The sequence below is a fragment of the Lithobates pipiens genome, unplaced genomic scaffold, assembly GCF_037356315.1.
Source record: "Lithobates pipiens isolate NorthernLeopardFrog02 unplaced genomic scaffold, aLitPip1_a1.2 Scaffold_22, whole genome shotgun sequence".
NCBI lineage: Eukaryota > Metazoa > Chordata > Amphibia > Anura > Ranidae > Lithobates > Lithobates pipiens.
The window spans coordinates 296,814,765-296,833,397 of NW_027507784.1; the positions used below are offsets into that span (position 1 = coordinate 296,814,765).

At 43.4% G+C, this 18,633-nt stretch overlaps 1 protein-coding gene across 1 annotated transcript in view; it reads left to right on the forward strand.

The window, feature by feature from the left end:
- Positions 1 to 1,615: 1,615 nt before the first annotated feature.
- The window catches only part of JPT2 (Jupiter microtubule associated homolog 2), a 54,499-nt gene continuing 37,481 nt past the window's right edge, over positions 1,616 to 18,633 (forward strand). Inside the window, exon 1 of the mRNA XM_077449180.1 lies at positions 1,616 to 1,779. Coding sequence (XP_077305306.1) covers positions 1,724 to 1,779 — 56 coding nt within the window. The 5' untranslated portion in view covers positions 1,616 to 1,723. The remainder of the gene's footprint in view (positions 1,780 to 18,633) is intronic.

The window sequence follows — 18,633 nt, forward strand, 5'->3', positions numbered from 1 at the left end:
GTTAAATTCATTTAATTTGTTTTCAGAATATGTTTAGTTTATTCTAATTTGATTTCAATTTTCCAAATTCGTTTGGATTGAACTCAATTCGACAAAATTCTGAAAATTCTAATTCTATTTGAACCTGTTCTATTCTAAATTAGAGTTTTGGAAGATGGTTACATTATTTCTATTGTTTTTTTTTTTTTATTCTATTATTTTATTTTCTATTCTATTCGTATTTATTCTATAAGAATTTTGGAAGATGGTTATATTCTTTCTATTCCATTGTTTTTTTTTATTCTATTCCTTTATTTTCTATTCTATTTTTTTCTATTCTATTCGATTTTTGGAAGATGGTTATATTCTTTCTATTCTATTGTTTTTTTTTTCTATTCTATTATTTTCTATTATCTTATTTTCTATTCTATCTATTCCTTTCCAATGATTTTTGTTTAGAAAAATGTTCAAGGTATACAAAGCCATCAATTGCCATTGTACAAGGTAACAGGTTACAAACCAGGGTTTAAGTCTACACAAGAGTAAAGTACTATTTTATCGATACTCCTGGCTCATCATCATCCACATCTATTCTATCTATTCTATTCTGTTTGAATTCAAATGTATTTTATTCAAATTTCAGAAGATGGTTATAGTCTTTCTAATTTATTCTAGTCTATTCTTTTGCTTTTCTATTCTATTCTTTCATTTTCTATTCTATTTGAATGTATTCAATTCAAATTAAAATTATTTTATTCATAAACTGAAAGATGGTTATATTCTTTCTATTCCAATCTATGTTTTTTTCTATTCTAATTTATTCTATTCCAATTCAAATGTATTCTATTTGAAATTTGAATTTCAGAAGATGGTTATAGTCTTTTTTTTTTTTTTTATTCTATACTTTTCCTTTATTTTCTATTCTGTTTTTTTATGTTCTTTTCTATTCTTTTTTGTTCTTTTACTCCTTTCTTTTCTATTCAGAAATTTGATTTGAATGTCATCCAGAATGTATTTTGTTATTTCAGATTAGTGTAAATTCTTTGCTATTGTAATTTAGATTCATCTGAATTTTCGAATAATGAAAAATTCATTAAAATTTTGATTTGGAATGAAACAGAATGCACGTGTGTAATTGTACAGTGTAGGGGCAGTTTACAGGAGATTGTGCAATCAGATTGTACAGTGTATGGTCAGCCTCCGATGACATCTCCCCTTCATCTATAAACCATCCTGGAAGGACCAGGTGAGCTCACCCTCTACTCTCCCAGCACTGCCCCCTCCCCCCAGGCTGTGTGATCGGAGTCACCCCCGTGACCCCAGTGCCTGTTTCTGATTTCCTCCTCCATGTGGAATGTAACAAGCAGAGAACTCACATCCTCACTTCGCCATTACGTCACCACTCCCAGTTCTCACCAGGGGCAGGTACTGCACAGCCAATCAGCTTACGCTATTTCTGCAGGGGCGGTGATATGCCCGTTTTTGCCCCGCCTCCCGTCCTATCAGGATAGTAAGCGACCATGACTGACATTCTGTAGACATTGGGCGGCTGAGCCAAGCAATGGCAGGAGGCGGGTCTGTCCAGGGGCTGGCCGGTGATTGGCGGAGAGCGCTGACAGACAGCCGTGGGGGCAAATCTAGAGGCAGCCCGCGTTGTCCTGGGCTTTCCCTTGTTGTGTAGCATTCGGTCACGGCTGGTGTGGCGCACAGACGTATAGTGACTAGTGAGAAGCTCAACGCGGAGATGACTTCCACACACACCTACCAGAGCCTGGAGGCCGACAGCAAGCCCAGCTCCAGGTAAGAGCCGGGGCCTGGAGGAGGGAGGACCCCCGGCTGTGTCTGTACACAACGGGGAATGTCTGCTGACACTTGTAGTTCACCAGGCCGGACATATCTGCTCTCTAGTGGCTTCACCTGAGAGGGGTTCATAAAATATGATTGTAAGCTCTTGGGTCCAGGGCCGTGTGATGATGGATGGCTTCTCAGACATCTCCAACATTTAAAGCCCAGCTGCAGCCACCACTGCTTTCCAGTTGATCAAAGATCGTTCCATGATTGTGATCGGTGACCCCGCCGGGGAGATTTACCCTCACTCCGTGTCTTGGTGACAACGGGAATGGGCTCACTGGGCGCAGAAGGCCCACAGGCCCCAACCTTTCCTCCTAAAAATCAGTTTCTTTGTCTCCATTGGAAAGATTTCCATCATTGGAACAGGAAGTGAGAGGAAATCACCACAACGGGGACACCGATCACCATAGAAACCTAAGAGAGCCCCCCCATCTAAAGAGAAGAGAGCGGAGATGGGCTTTGAAGCGTCATTAAAGGGGACCTCCGCCCTCCCCCGTTACATTGTGTTAAACAGTACACTTTTTTTTTTTTTGCGCCTCAATGCTTTGGGTCCCCTAAGGGCTCATTCACACGGATAGCCGGCGGCGGTAAAATCGTACAGTTGTGCCGTGATCTTACTGCCCTCATGCTCAGAGCTGTACACGTTTCACAATGCTTTGCAAAAAGTAAACAGTGTTTGTTGGCTCCACCGCCAGACGCCTCCTATTCTCCTGCATGGGGCTGCACTGCAATCCATTGTGCTGCACCTGATTGGGGGGGGGAGGCACTGGGTCGGCATGTTGAGGGTTAAAGCAGACAACGAAGAAGCAATGTGTCACCACCTGTCTGTCAGATAACCCTCTGATAAAGTGTTCTGCTGCAAATCACTTTTCAGAGGGGCAGCAATACTAGCCGCAGGTGTGACTGACCATCTTCTACCATCGCTGTGCTGTCTGAAGTCCCTCCACCCCTCGTACCACACATCGGAGGAGGCTTCGGGGCCATCCAGAACACATGGATGATGCGTCTTCTGGTGGGGTGGGAGTCTACAAGAACCTGGATGATGACACCGGTGATGCTGGGTTCTGAGGTCTGCAGTAGACGAGGCTGGATGGATGAGCGTGTGCAATAAGAATAAAGGGTGAAGGTCCTCTGTGTGAAATGTTATCTGTAGCCGCATACTACAGGACTCCCGCACTTACTGGGGGTTTCTCTCCTCTCTATTTCCATCTTTTGGGGGGGGGGGGGATGACCACGTTAAAGTGATATTTTAAGGTTCTGTTTTCTTTAAAATAACAGGTCATGCTTAACGGCTCTGCAGTGATTTTTGCACAAAGCAACCCGCATCCTCCTCTTCTCAGGCTCACACCGGCGCTCTCACCGAGTGCCCCCAAAGCAAACTGCTTGCAATAGGGGCACCTGAGCCACTGCTCTGTCTGTCGATAGACCACGCCCCCACTCTCTCCTCATTGACTCACTGGCCTGTGATTGACAGTAGTGGGAGACCCAACCCCCCCCCCCGTTTTACTTACCTGAACCCTCAAACTTGTCCCATGTGGACGTGCCGTCTCTCTCTCTGCTAGGGGGTTCTCGACTGTTGATTGGATAGATTGATAGCAAGGCAGCCATTGGCTCCTGCTGCTGTCAATCAAATCCAGTGACACGGCCACGGGGGGCCGAGTCCTGCATTCAACGGCTATGGATGCCGAATGCTGGACTCGGGAGTGCACCCGCAAGGTAACTCCTCTGGGAGAGCGCTTCTCCTAGGGGGTTATCTGATGTGGGGAGGAGCCGAGAGAGCCACCCAGGGACCCCAGAAGAGCAGGTTCGGCATCACTCTTTGCAAAACGAACTGCACAGTGGAGGTAAGTATGATGTGTTTGTTAATTTAAAATGAACCTTTAAGGCCCATTTCACATTGCTGCTTGAAAACTCAGCCTTTTAGGCATGCAGACATTTTATTACCGATCTTAATGCAGCCCATTGTTTTCAATGTGCCTGTACAGACGCGTAATCATGCACTGCGTATAGAGAAGTAAAATAAAAGTATAGAAATCTGAGTTGCCGGTCAGTATTTGACACTTGTCCAGGCATACAAGTGTAAAATTTTAATTTCAAGAGGTTAAAATCCCATTCTTAGGACTTTTTTTTTACGTGGGCTGACTTAGCGGTGAATCTGTCCGCTGATCCCCACTGAGCAGGTCTGTGTCTGCTCAGCTTATGCAGAGTGGACAAGGACACGGCCCGCTTTCCTCTATGGGCGGTCGGATGTAAACGGACCGCCTGTCCTTTCACATCTGACTGTCATCCAATCCGCCAGACTGATGAAGAATGGATACCCATCATCTCTTTTTAGAGGATCAGATGTCCACTGGTGTAAAGACACATTTCTGTTTTATGTCTGGAGGGCAATGGTGGCCCTATGAGGTCTGCCAAAAAAACATACAGGTGGACCCGATCTGCCCATGTAGAAGGGCGTCTTGGAGCTAAAATGTATTCCATCAGTGTATGTGTATACGCACAAAAGAAATGCTGGAAATGTTTGGCCAGGAATACGGGTGTTCAAACAGCGGTACCCTTAGTGCTGCTATAGCTGCGATCTGACGACCGTACTATCCTCCCTCAATACATTCATTATATGTGAATAGATGAACTGGATCTTGCGATACTGAAGAGGAAAGAATGTGTGTATGTAGGTAAGTGGGCTGTTTCAGGACCTGTCTGCGTTTTAATGGAAAGGTGTGATGCCAATAATTCAAACAAAAAGCGTTTTTTTTTTTTTTTTTGTTTGGCTGATAATCGTAAAACTAACTCCCGGCCCTCCTGCCTTTCCACGGACGGTGGGTTTCATGTATGACTGTGAGCTGTGGTAGCGGCAGTCTGGTCCGGTCTTGCATGGCTAAGCTCGCCATGTGCTGTCATCCTCTGTCTGCAGTCGATGTCATTTCCAGCACAGATCTCTATCAATGTTCTAGATATTGTGACATTTATATGGAGCAGCAAGGTGTGTTCCCTCCAGCCGTTTGCCAGACTATTGTCCCCAATGTAGGAGGTGCATCTGACTCCACCAGGCTTTGTTCTGCTCTGTGTGTGTGATGACGATCAGGCTGAGCTCCGGGTCTTTTATTACAGATTCTGGAAAGGTCCTCATGTGTGGTCGTGCCATGTGTGCAGAAGGGGTCTAATTATTGTGTGCCGCTCTTGATTCATTGCGCATCTAATTGTTTTATCAGCACTGCAAGACCACGCCTAGGCTGAGCATCCTTTCTTGTGAAAGAGCGATGATACACGGCTAATTTTAATGGCACACTACAGTGTAGTTTAACCTCTTGCTGGCAGATACTTAATTTGCATGATATTTAAACAAATGTGCTCCAAGCAAAGCCACTTCCAACAAGTGGTTAAATAGCTTGGTTGCATCAGATGAAATTCCCTGATGTCGTCTGGCTTTTTTGCTGCGTTGTAAGAAAATCGTAGCATGCAGATGTTAATGAAATTGAACAGCGTACTGATAAGATCACACCCTATAAATGTAAACCGATGCATTGTAGACTCAAAAATGTTCCCAGAATCCCCCAATCCACATGTTTTGCAGCGAGTCTGCGAGGTCTGAACATGTGGCGTGTTCTGCAAATGAATTTTTGCTGAAGGCCAGCAGTGAGCTGGGAGATGTCAGATCGCGGACTGCCCGCAGGCATACAAAGCCGATCATTTTTCCTCTGGAATGATGTGATAGTGATTTGCATTATGTGCAGGCTGGTAAGGCCCAGCTTAGTAATTATTTGGAGGTTTCGTCCTGGTGCTGCTGTGGTTGAAATGTGGCCTGACGCACACGAAAGGGTCGCAATTTGCTGCAATGTGTTTATCCTCTGCCATAGTAATCAGCCCGTCTATTTATACATGGACATGACTCTTCAGTTAGGACTCGTCACTACTAGAGACGTCTGCTTTTCATTTCTAAACTGTAATTCTGTCTTCAGCATTCTAAAACTTCCACGTTCCAACAGAATTTTTGTAACCTCCCTGAAAGAAACTGTTTGGGAGAGGATTGTATTCTTCCTATATAACTGATAATAGCTAGTCTCATTGATCCAGACTTGTTCTGTAATGTTGTAGGCGTCATAAGGGTTGTTCACACGTGCTGTGCTTTCATCCTCTGAAAGGTGATCTGCAGTGGATTGCTTTTCAGAGGACAGTTAAAGTGGTTGTAAACCCTTACAAACCACTTTGACCTACAGGTAAGCCTAGATTAAGGCTTACCTGTAGGTCCAAGCAATATCTCCTAAACCTATATGGTTTAGGAGATATTTGCCCGAAAACGGGCACCGCCGTCTACGGCGCATGCGCCGTAGACAGCGGCGCGCAGGCGCACTGAGCGCGGCAGTTCCAAGAATGGAGCTGCCGCATTTGTCGACTCATGTGCGGGAGTGACGTCATCACGGCTTCGCCGAATGACAGCGGCGGGGCTGCGAGACGCCACCAGCAAGATGGATGCGGCGGACTACAGGGGACAGCGGCGACTTCGCTGGCTCCTGTGTCAGGTAAGTGACACATAATGGGCTACTATGCGATGCATAGTAGTCCATTATGCTTTACCTTTGCAGGGGAAAAAAAGAGGAAGTAAACTCATCAGGGTTTACTTCCTCTTTAATAGGCAGCTGAGAGGTGACTTAAAGTGGAACTTCAGTCCCCCCCCCCCCCCCCAAACTATTCTGCCCTTGTTTACTTTGAATAGTAAAACATTTTTTTTTTCTGCAAGTAAATCCCTTATATGGCCCGTTTTTTTTTTTTTTTTTTTTTTTGTCTGATAAAAAGTCTAGGCTTATGCATCTATCTTGTCTATCTATCGAGAGAGCGATATGAGTCTTAAGAGGTCCAATAAGGGCTATGAAGGTGTGTCTGTAAATCCAGGAAGTGAACAGGCAGCAGCTTCGTGCTGCCCACAGTTAAAATGGCAGCAGCCAGACTTGGTGGAGGGAGATTTCTGCAGCATATTTAGCAAGTACAGAATCACAGTATATATAAAATAATATGCAAAGTGGTTGGAAATAAATAAGCTTCAGAATGGCAAAGATGTGTTTATTACAAATTATGTGAGCGGACTGCAGTTCCTCTTTAAAGCGGGAGTCCCGTGAAAATTTTATTTTATTTTATATTTTTAAAGCCAGCAGCTACAAATACTGCAGCTGCTGACTTTTTTATTTATTTATTTTAAATGAGGACACTCGCCTGTCCCAGGGTCCAGCGATGTCGGCACCCGAGGCCGAACAGTCCCTCAGTCTTCGGATGTTGCCGTTGTCATCTTTGGTAAAGGAATCAGGGAATGAAGCCTTGCTGCTTCACTTCCCGGTTCCCTACTGCGCATGCGCAATTCACGCAGCTCAATCTGAATGGTCCCTGCTGTCTCTGGGACCTGTGTGTGTGTCCCAGCAGATGGCGTGGCGGGACAGGAAGAGGCATACACTCCCGTGGGAGTCTATGCCCAGAAGTGGGTGCAAATACCTGTCTTAGTCAGTGTCAGTTGCAGCACTGCCCCATTCACACGAAGGGGGTCACATTTGGTGGTGGTAGTGCCCACTAAACATGACGGGTTACTGTTTTTGTTTTTTTTGCCACTAGGCAAAGCATCACAGCCGTGGAATGTATACAGCTGTGTGTGGCTGCTTTGTTGCAGCTTAAAAGATGCCATAAAACGTTCTCAATCACCTTTTTCCCCAAACATCTTTCAGAACTGCAACCTGAAAGATGATTGGTTCTTTTATTTAAAGTGGAAAAAAATGAGGTTGTGTTTCCTACTGAATGAGGGGTTCATTTGGTCAGCAGGTCCACCTGGTGTTTAACTTGCCTTGGCCTTCTACCTGGACAAGAGGGTTCCCTTTTATTTATTTTTTTTTTCTTCCTAGGATCTTGCCCCCATGTAGTTGTATGGGGTCGACCCCTGAAGCCCCTGGCTGGTAAGCCCTGTCCTTCTCTCCTTTTGGTGGCTTTTGAGACGGTCTTATGGTGCTGAGGCTGGTGCTGGATAGTGACTCTTTACAGCCTGATGCCATCTGCTCTGACCGGAGGACAACACAAGTGCATAAGGGCTAACACTACACTATTGTAGAGATTCAGATGCCCATTCCTGACTGGTTGTGTTTAAAGTGGGAGTAAACTCCCATGCATGAATTTTACCTATAGGTAGTGTAATTATCTCCTACATGTGCACTGTTTTGGAGATATTTACTGTAAATGCAGCCGGTGACATTACTGGTTAATGCGCTCTGAAGGAATGGCATACCTGTGCTGGTCTTTCAGAGTCCTGTGCCATAAACAGCGGCTCCCGCTCACATGAGTGACGTCAGCGCAGCTCCGGCCACTCGCACATCCGGAGTCCTCCAACTGGGAAGGAAGACCAGGTGAAGATGGAAGCGCCTTCCGCTGTGACAGCGCGCCGCTGGAGGGTTTCTTCTAAGGTAAGTTTCACATAATGTGCTAGGATGCAATGGATACCAGCACATTATAACATTGCCTTGCAGGTTGCAAAAAAACAAAACAAAAAAAACAAACAGATTTTTAAATATCGGTCATGAAAATACTATATAGGAATTATAAAATGGTTGTTATAAAAATAAACAGCAGTGCCAAAGAATTGTCACCCATGCATTGTGTTGGATTTTTTTTTTTTTTTATTATTTTTGTTATTCTTAAGGCAGGGGGGGGGAACCAAAAAAAAAGCTAATTCATACCATTTGGTTGTTCTGTTTTTATAGTCTGTAGTCCTTCCTCTTATTCTTTTTATTTTAATTTTTTTGTCTTTTCTTTTCTTTTGAGATCTATTAGCTGTATGTGTCTTGCGATGCCATCCATGTGCATAACAGTCATCACTCAATACCACCAAAATAAGTAGGATCAGGCTTCATTCATCTAATGAATGTGGTATGTTAAGTGGCGTTTCCCTGGGCTGGTGAAATGAGCTGTAATTTGTGTGGGTGATTGATGGTAAAATGTGAACTTCGTGAAAAAAAACTGTTGGCAGAATCTGCAGGTATATGATCTTACATCTGGAAGACGGTTGAAATCGAATTCTTATGCCAGCCATAGATGGATCAAAATTTGTCCGGTTCAGCAGAGACCAGCCGAATGTAGATCGATGCAAGGGCAGGGTGGTTGCACAGAAGTCGATCTACCGACCAACTTCTGTACAGCCACCCTGTCAAATTTTTGCTGCTCGATCAGCAGCACCACTGTCTATAGCCAGCAGTGCCGATCGGTGTATTCTGACAACAAGGAAGCCTCCCGACTGTTGGTATACAAAGGTTCAGTGGGAGGATTCCCTCCTCCCAACTCAAATGTTGTGTTTTTTTTATTTTTTTGACTGTTTGGGCTGCTTTAATGTAAATATAAAAACCTTCACCATTCTATCTATCTATCTATCTATCTAATCTATCTATCTATCTAATCTATCTATCTATCTAATCTATCTATCTATCTAATCTATCTATCTATCTTATCTATCTATCTTATCTATCTATCTTATCTATCTATCTATCTATCTATCTATCTATCTATCAAAAATATGAGACATGGCAGCCCAAGGTCAGCGATAGCAGCCCATGTACTTATCTTAAAGTGGAACTACACGTTTGTTCGTTTTTTTTTTTTTTTTCCGGCCAGTTAATGGCACAAAATTGATAATCGTTTGGAAGTTTTTGAGCTGAAAAAACAAAGGGCAATTTTGGCAATTTTCTGCCGAACGAACGATAAATTGAAAGGTTAATGTGTTTCCTGTCTGCGCTAGGTATATGTAAAAAAAAAAAAAGAACATAAAATCTATTTATGTCCACTGAACGATTTATCGGTCATTACATGATGGCACCATAGTTTGCGCTCGTGACAAAAAGTTTGTTTTTTCGAAATTGGGTTCACCCGATTTTTTTTTTTTTCGTATAGTGTATGGCCAGCATAAGTCTCAATGCTTTATTTTGCTGAGACATCACTTTGAAAAAACCCCCCCAACCCCATTTACTTCCTGGAATCCACCTGCCTTTAGTTGAGGTGTTTCATTAGATTCAGTTTTTTGTAACTGAAGTGACGTTCTGTCACCGCCATCTTGCTACGCATATTACATTTTACACTTATTGTTAACAGTAAACGGACTTTATATAGTGAAATTCAATATTTTGACATACGTCTGACTGTTTTGATGTTGAATTTTGAAAGCAGTTGTGTTCTGTCAGATTAGCAAACTTGTGCGATCAGCAGGCTTGCCGCTGCTTTTAAAATGTTACATCCAAATTTTCAGACAGACTGAAAAATCCTGCATTTCACTCTATAACCCCCCCGTATACTGGTAACAATAAGTGTGAAATGCAAGACACTGGTGGGTGTAACAAGATGTCCGCTTGCCGCCTTCTCACTGTATCCTAACTGTGAACGAGTGTGGCGTGTAGCAGGATGGTGGCGGCGGGGCGTCCCTTCCGTTACAAATTCTGGCGGGTCGCCTAATCTGACAAAACGCAGAAATGAGGGTGTGCTTGGCTGAGAAAACTCCTCCCCCCTCCTGGAGACTTCTGGGATGTGTGACATCATTTTTTCTAGGCCAGAAACCAGGAAATAACTGAAGAAATGTGAAAATAGGAAGGTGAAGATGTATTATATTTACTTATCCATTTCCTAATACTAGCAGCATAACTATTTAAAATGGTCCATGTTGATTTGAGAGAGTGAAATTTAGCTTTAGTACCCGTTTCCTTCGAAAAAGTGATCAGTAAGTGTTTGAATTTTTAGTTCAGACACAAATGTATACACTCATAGTGACCTTCTTGCTCTTATGTATGGTATATTGTATAGCAGCAATGTGTAGGACCCTTGTCTATTACCATATGGCTTTTCCTATGGACTGTTTAGTCAACAATGGACTTCTCAGCCAGACTGTAGACAGTAGAGATTCTCTATATATCAAGCTGTCCTCTGTTTACATTTGAGAAGTACAGACACTAGTCTTTAGCAACAATATTTACAGTGTCATGTGTCTGTATTGCCCTGGCACACTTTGCCAGGGCCTGCACAGCATGGAAGATGCACTCAAGGCCTTGTTAACCTGTCTAGTCCATAGAGTGGTTTCTGTAAATTGAAATATGGAATCTAGAGTAGTGATCCAGTTTATCACTAGGGTTGCACCGATACTAGTATCGGTGCCGATATTGAGTATTTTCACAAGTATTGGTACTCGTGCAAATGCACCGATACTTTCAGTCTCCGTTCTTTGAGCTGTCAGTGGATCTAACCAGTGTTTAAAGAAGTCCGGTAATTGGAGCTGTCAAAGGAAAAAAAGCAGCAGGCAATGTTTTATTACCACCATTGCTCAACCCTGAAACACTAAAATAAAAAGAAACATGGTTTCTTTTTGTATATTTCTGTTTCTTCATCTGCAGATCAAAGGGATGAACAAAATGTTCTTTTTAACGTCTATTTTATAAACGATTTGAATGTAAATATTTTTACACATACTGTATATAATTACATATATTTACACATTTCACACTGAAAAAGCGCTAAATAAAAAATCTATTTTTTTCCTATTAATTTTTTTTTTTTTTGTTTGCTTTGTTAGTGAAATATATATTAGTAATTTTGCATTTCACATTGAAAAATCAATTTATTTTGTTTGTTAATAACTTAATGCTTTGTACCATTGCTGACAGCTGAAGTTAAAACAAAACAGTTGCAGTTGGTATCAGCGAGTACTAAAAAAAAAAAAAAACACCGAAGCCTTCCAGCACTGCGATTTAATTGCTGGAGGCAGCACCCATCTTCACCCGTCTTGTCTTCCTTCTGGGTTCGCGGACTCCTGGCTGTGTGACTGGCCGGAGCCGTGATGTCACTCCTATGCTTCACGGCACAGGTATCTGAAGGAACGGCACGGTGCACGTTTTAGGAGATATTTACAGTGCCTATAGGTAAGCCTATAATAAGTTTTTTTACCTATAGGTACAAATTATGCCTTTTGAGTTTACTTCTGCTTTAAGCCGGGAGGGTGTATTCTGGCTATGTTAAACTTAAGTATAAACATTGTAACAAGTTGTCCTTTAGATCAAAGGACTACACTTTGCTGTGAAAATGAGGGAAGTTTAATCACTTAGGCCCCTTTCGCACTGTCGGACCGTTCCGGTCCGCCTGTAAGTATATATTTGCAATTCTTTATATCGCACTGTATTTGGGGGGGGGGGGGGAATTACCAGTAAAGTTAGCCCAATTTTTTTGTGTAATGTGAAAGATTTAATGCCGCGAGAATCAGAATCTTTTTATTCTAAGCAAAAAAAACGATTCTCATTTTGGCCAGAATCGTGCAGCTCTAGCACATTATGACCTGATCATGCAGGAGAACTGCCTTTTTTTTTATTTTATTTTTTTTATTTTTTCCTTCAAAAATGTTCTGCATTTGCTACCGCTTTAGCCAGACCCCCCACCCTTGTCTAAAGTAGACCTAAATAGATTTTCTCAGTTAAATCAAAGCATGTATTTACTGTCCTAGTATTACTGTTATGCCATCATCAAATAAAGCAGAAAGTTTAGAACTGAACGATGATCTAGGGAACTTTAGATCTTTAGAAATGTTAATTGTGCCTAAGCAGTGCCCTGAAAATTTTTGTCTTAAATTCATCCCGAATATAACGGTGCACGTCTGTCTGGGTGTGCCTAGGCATTCCTATGTCCATAGCGCCTCATAGCCGCATAACTGCAGTGTGAGATCCAAGGCACTGCTGCCTCGGACTGCTAGTCTTTGGAGACTTGGAATGCGACTTTGTGATGTCACTACTGTGCTGCTCACTGTTCTCCTTGCTGTAGGTTCTGACATGAGGAAGCAAAGCCCTGCCTCTACCACAATGGCTGCCTCCACACAGCAACAAAGTGCAGTACAAGACATGGTAGGTCAGTCATGAAGATGGGCTTGATAAAGACCTCAGGCCGTACTTGTGACTAGGGACGCTGTCTCGCAATTTATTAATTTTTTTTTTGTCAAATTTATTTGAACGTGCACAAAGTGACACTTCATTCATGTCATTGCATAGCAGCGTAGTGTGTTTGCCTTCCTGTGGGCTGCAATAAATTGCAGCTTGTCTACATTTTTATCGCTACTCACTGGACCACGCCCCTGGGCTGCATTGCAGTGTGAATTTTGCACATTTATTTTCTATGTACTCTAGCAGTGACTGGCATTCTTCCAGTGTGGATAGGCGCCAGTCACTGCACTGTGTAAATGAGACCTTGCTCTGCCAGCCCTTGTTTGGCACAGCTTCAAGAGTTAATTTCCTCTTTTTAAGCTCATTCGATTTTGTTGTATATTTTCAGACGCTGATGCGAGCTCCTATCCATTGCTCTGTGTCAGTCTCCTATGTTCTAATACTAAATGGAGAAAACTCTTCGCTGTGGCCTCAGAATCCTGCAGCCCTTCCAATACATAAACCTGATTCCTCCACCAGGATTGGTCCTATGCCAATGAGAAGGACTGGGTATTTTATCTGGCCGGGCTGCTCTTACAGTCAGTCCATATTTAATAAGGAAAGAATTGTCAGTCGCACGACCTTTATCCACATACAAGGAATAGAAGATAGGTGGGAGCAGAGATCAGTCACCGGTGGCGCTGGTCTCTTTGAACATTGCAGTGTAAACGCACCTTTGTTCCGTGTGTCATCACCCTCATAAAAGTATACAATTTTTGCTTTAAGTATATGAATACCCAATCGCTAAAATCTCATGAATGGCTTTATCATGGCAATCATTGACGCACAGGATGCTTCGGCCCCGCCCTCCACTCTCTACAGAATTTGACAGCAGCAGGAGCCAATGGCTCCCGCTGCTATTAATCTGTGCAGTGAGGGACAGAGCTGGGAGAGCAGTGCTGGGTCAGGCTCAAGTAAGTATAAGGAATAGATAGAATGCTTTAAGTAAAAAACCTAAATGCTTTAAAACAACTTTAACGCAGAAATCCAGGGATGACTTTTTTTTTTTATTTATTTTTTGCATGCTTACATTGATCAAGCTTGGAACCAATGTAAGTATGCATATGCCATACCTCTGTGGGATTCCCATGGAAGCCAGAAACCACTGTAGTAGTTAACTCTACTACAGGGATTGCCACAATGTTCCAGTCCCATGCCGTGTGGCTGCCATGCTGCGTAGTGAACACAGGGGGTCAGGCATTCGGCACAGTTGTCATTTACAGAATGCTTTGCATTTTTCTCCATAAATAATGAGTGTTCTCTGAATGGATACATTTGAGAAATCGGGGGGGGGGGGGGGGGCGCGCGACATCGCAATCTTTGGATTGAACATTGACCAGTAACTCTTGTCTACATTCTTTCCAAATTGACCAGCCATACACACTGGCTGTCTTCACTCCACCATCCTCCTCCATTCACATATATTTGTACATATGACGTGTATTTAGCTATCGTCTAGGCTGCAATCAGGCCAGGGTTCTTCTTGGGGGATGGGGAGGGTGCTGGGAGCTCTAGCATGGAATATAAATGCCAGAGTAACCAAAATATTTATGAAGGCTGGGAAAATTTTCACCTGTCGACATCCATTCATGGACTTTCAGATCTGGGTGATCTGACTGAGCAGATATCGCCACCTAAACAGAGCAGTAGAAGCCAGCTTCATTTATATCCAGGTAAAGTATGTCATTACAGTAAGTTCTGCCTCATCCACAATACATCTTAATACCTAGAGAATTCCCATTAGGAGCCTCTGGCTGGTAGCACTTGGGGGCCTCTGTGGTTTTCTCCTGGCAGACAGATCTCGGGTTCTTTAAGGTCACTGGTGTGTGGCAGTGTATTTTTGGTGTTGTGGTTAATTACAGTCATGCTGTCAGCAGATTGTAAGTGGAGCTTATGTCTGCTTGAGGAGCTGCCTCCTGACAGAACAATGGCTGGGAAGTGCTACCATTCTTGTGTGTAATGGATTTCACGCTGTGGGAGATTCCAGCATCAGCTTCACCTCTCTGCAGGGGACAATTGGGTGTGACCAGTAATTAGCTGGAGACTAACAAAAAGGGTACTGTTCTCCAATGCTTCCTCTATGGCTTGGGCTACAGCAACCTGCTTGGGAGAAGAGTAAACAATGTATTTCCTGTATTCTATATAGTGCCTACATATTGGTATATAACAGATTACATGGACCTATACAGATCTATTCACTCTGCCTCTTCAAAATTTTAATGATTTTAAAGTCTCTGGTGTGTTTTTTTTCTTTTGTTTTGTGTTTTTCTATAAAAAGATGTTCTACTTACCTGCCCTGTGCAGTGGTTTTGCACAGAGAAGCCCGGATCCTCTTCTCGGGCTCCTGGCCTTTCCCTCCCATAGAGTGCCCCCACAGCAACCAAATTTTAGCTGTTCCAGGTGATCCGACCAGGCTGCAAACTGTAAATCAAATCATCAGATGGGGTGCATGCCCTGTCACTGCTGCAGAAACATACATGAGTACGAAAAAGGAACGGCCACACTCCCAATTCGATGCAGTAAATTTATTTTGGGAGATAAAAAAACAAATACATGGGCAGATAGCAGCTTGTTATGAGGGCACCTGAGCCGATCTGAAGCTGTGTGTGTCCATTCAGACAAGGAGCTGCGGTTCGAGTCTGCCCCCTCTTTCTTCATAGGCTAACTGACTTTGACAGCAGTGGGAGCCAGTGGAGCTGCTGCTGTCTCAGCGAAATCAGGAGGGAGAGTCCCAGCCGAGGCACTCATGCAACATCGCTTTTTTTTTTTAATGTTAATATAGCTTGCATTAAGAGAAGGGGGGGGGGATGACCTTCTGCCTTTACAACCACTTTAAACCGGCTATACATGGATCAAAATTTTCGGTTCAGCAGGGACAGACTGAATTGTGATCCAGTATGGGCTAACTGGCATTGCACAAGTTGATCCATCAATTGTCTAGTGCAGTGGTCATCAACCCTGTCCTCAGGGCCCACTAACAGGCCAGGTTTGCTAGATAACAGAAATACACCACAGGTGATATCATTTTCTGCTCAGTGATTGCAATATTCTAGTCTGCATCTCCCCAAGGTAATGCATAAAACCTGGCCTGTTAGTGGGCCTTGAGGACAGGGTTGATGACCACTGCGTCTAGTGCACAACCAGTCCTTCTCATGTTTTTCCAGAATGATCAGTGTAACTGGTTATGGCCGGCAACACTGATCATTGTATTCTCCTGGCAAAGAGAGCTGCCCACTGGCAGATTACGATAGCCCAGCAGCAAGGATTCTCCCATCTATTTTGAACGTGTGGATGGGGAAATTGGATCCCCCCCCCCTTCCCCTTTTTCTTTTCGTTCCTTTTAACTTTTTTTTTTTTTTTTTTAATCCTTTCCGTCTAATGCAACCTTTTTTAACCTTGAGGAACCCTTGAAATAATTCTTGCGTCTCCTGGTAAAATCAATTTATTGGGGGTCAATGGGAAAAGTTCTACAAATCATATGACCAAATGAATTGGGGCCAGTGTGATGAGGTACCACCAGTTAACTTACCAGTATTGTGGAAGAAAATTGGAGTACATAGCAAAGTTATGTTCTAACTGACTATGGTACAACTTGCTTTACTATGCATTGTTTTTCGTCGTATGTCACCCTTCATTGCTGATGATTTGATCTCTTTAGTTGATTAAACACAGCTGCCGCTGCATGGAGCTGAGCCCTTCAGAGCTTCTGAACACTGAAAGTAGAATTATAGGCAATGTATATTTTCTTATTTCTTTTTTTCATTTTGAAGGGTTATAACCCTTGTCAGTTTTTTATTTCTTGCCATCTGTGACCCATTGGGGAGATTTCCCTTCACTTCCTGTCCCATCACCGAAATATAAAGTAAGATCAAATCCCTGCAAACCAAGTAAATCCCTTGGGGACCCCAGATCACCAGAACTAGTGTACCCGATGTAAGATTTCCCCTCCTATTACTTTTCTGGGGACAACACAAAAATTGTGTGGGGGGGGGGGGGGGTTTCACTTTCAATGATGATGGCAAACGGACAAATAGGGAAAATCTCCTTTTTAACAGGAGCACGGAAATCGATAAAAACTGACAGGTGTTCTAATCCCTCTCCACTCAGCCCAAAAAAAAAATTGCCTTTTTTAGTTGTACTTGAAGTATTCTGGTCCTGGAAACAAAATCACGTTATTTGTGTTTAAAAGTCAACAGATACGCTTGTAGTCTCTGAATCTGCTGACTTTTAATAAACACACACTCGCCTGCCCCACGATCCAGTGATGCGGCTTGAAGCCTCGTTTCCCTCCCCCCCGCTTCTCCTCGGCGCCGGCGTCACTAAGGTGGGCACCCGTGACGGCTTGCAGCATTACAGCTGGGTGCACGCTACGCATATGCATGATTCGCGCTGCGCTGTCCTGAATGGCTGGCAATCTTCTGGGACCTGTGACATGTCCTAGAAGATTCCAGAAGGGAATGGGGATAGGAGAACTTCCGCTCATGGCCTAAGTGGAAGCTGGGTACCTGTCAACACTAGTTACCCACCAGAAAAAAATTTGACATGCCAAATGTGGCATGTCGGGAGTGGAACTCTGCTGTGTTTGGGTGGCACTCCGCTTTAATGTCCTAGGAGAGCTCTGCTGTAGGTCTGTAGAGGTTAATAGGCAGGAGTGTGTACAATGGATGTGATATGGAACATAAATAGGAAGCTCGTAAAGTAGCAGAACCAGATCTCTCGGCTTTATTGGCTCATTTTGCTGGAAAGCTCATTTGGAGGAAAACCAGAAAAGAACCTGATGAGGTATCCACAGGGGTACAGGACATAGTCCAGGCTACTTCTGTCAGAAAAATGTGGCCTGTTTCTTGCACTATTGTATTGTAAAATGATTTGTTTCCTCGTTGTTATAAATGTCCACAATTGTTCTTTTATTTTATTTAGCGGATGACTCAAATGTTTAAGATTTGTCAATTTAAAAGTGGGTCTGTTCCCATACAAAGTGTATATTTTTGTTCCCTATCCTAGAGGTGTCTGCTGTCACGTGGGAGTGTGCAGGCACTCTATGACATTGTGCACATTTAAAATTTTTGCTTGGCCGAAGCAACAAGGAATACTTTATTTTTCTGACTGCAACCCAACACAAGGCGTTGATTGATAGATAAGCAGAGAAGGCCCAAAAGATGGTGGCATTTAGCAACATCTTATACAGTTTAAAGATGAGAGGTTAGAAAGCCAACAGTTGGATGGTCTACCCCAGCCATGGCCTGGGGAATAGCAAGGACCTGGCAAAGTTGGTGAAATAACAAAAGTGAGGTTAGAAGAATAGTGGGGGAAGGGGAGGAGGAGAAGGGATGGTTCCAGGTTTGAACAAGCCATGGTCCCAAGAGCACCATCAAATAACAAAGGTAAAGAGTCGGCTAAGGATGTTGGTGGTACACCAATGCCCATCAGATGAGAATTGGCTTGATCTAATGATTCATATCCATGGAACACCTGCATGTTGACAATTGGGAGTAAAAAATATAATTGGGCAGGTAAAGTTGGGCCATACACAGTGGATTTTCCTGACCAGCACCTCCCACGACCTTCGATTGGAAAATTTAGTCAGATGTAACCTTTACAGCTGTCAGGAGACTTGTCTGTCCGTGCTGTAACATGAATTACAAGCTGAGTCTTTGTGTTAAAGGAGAAGTTTGGCTCAAGCTCATTTGGTCATATTTCTCCAGTGGGCCACAGGGAGTGCACTTGGCTCTGCACTACTGTGACCAGGAGTCAGCTGACAGTGGTCTAAAGTCTGCTGCTGGTGATGTCACCTTGCCAGTCCAGGCTCTGCAGGGGTTCTGACAGCAATGTCTGGATC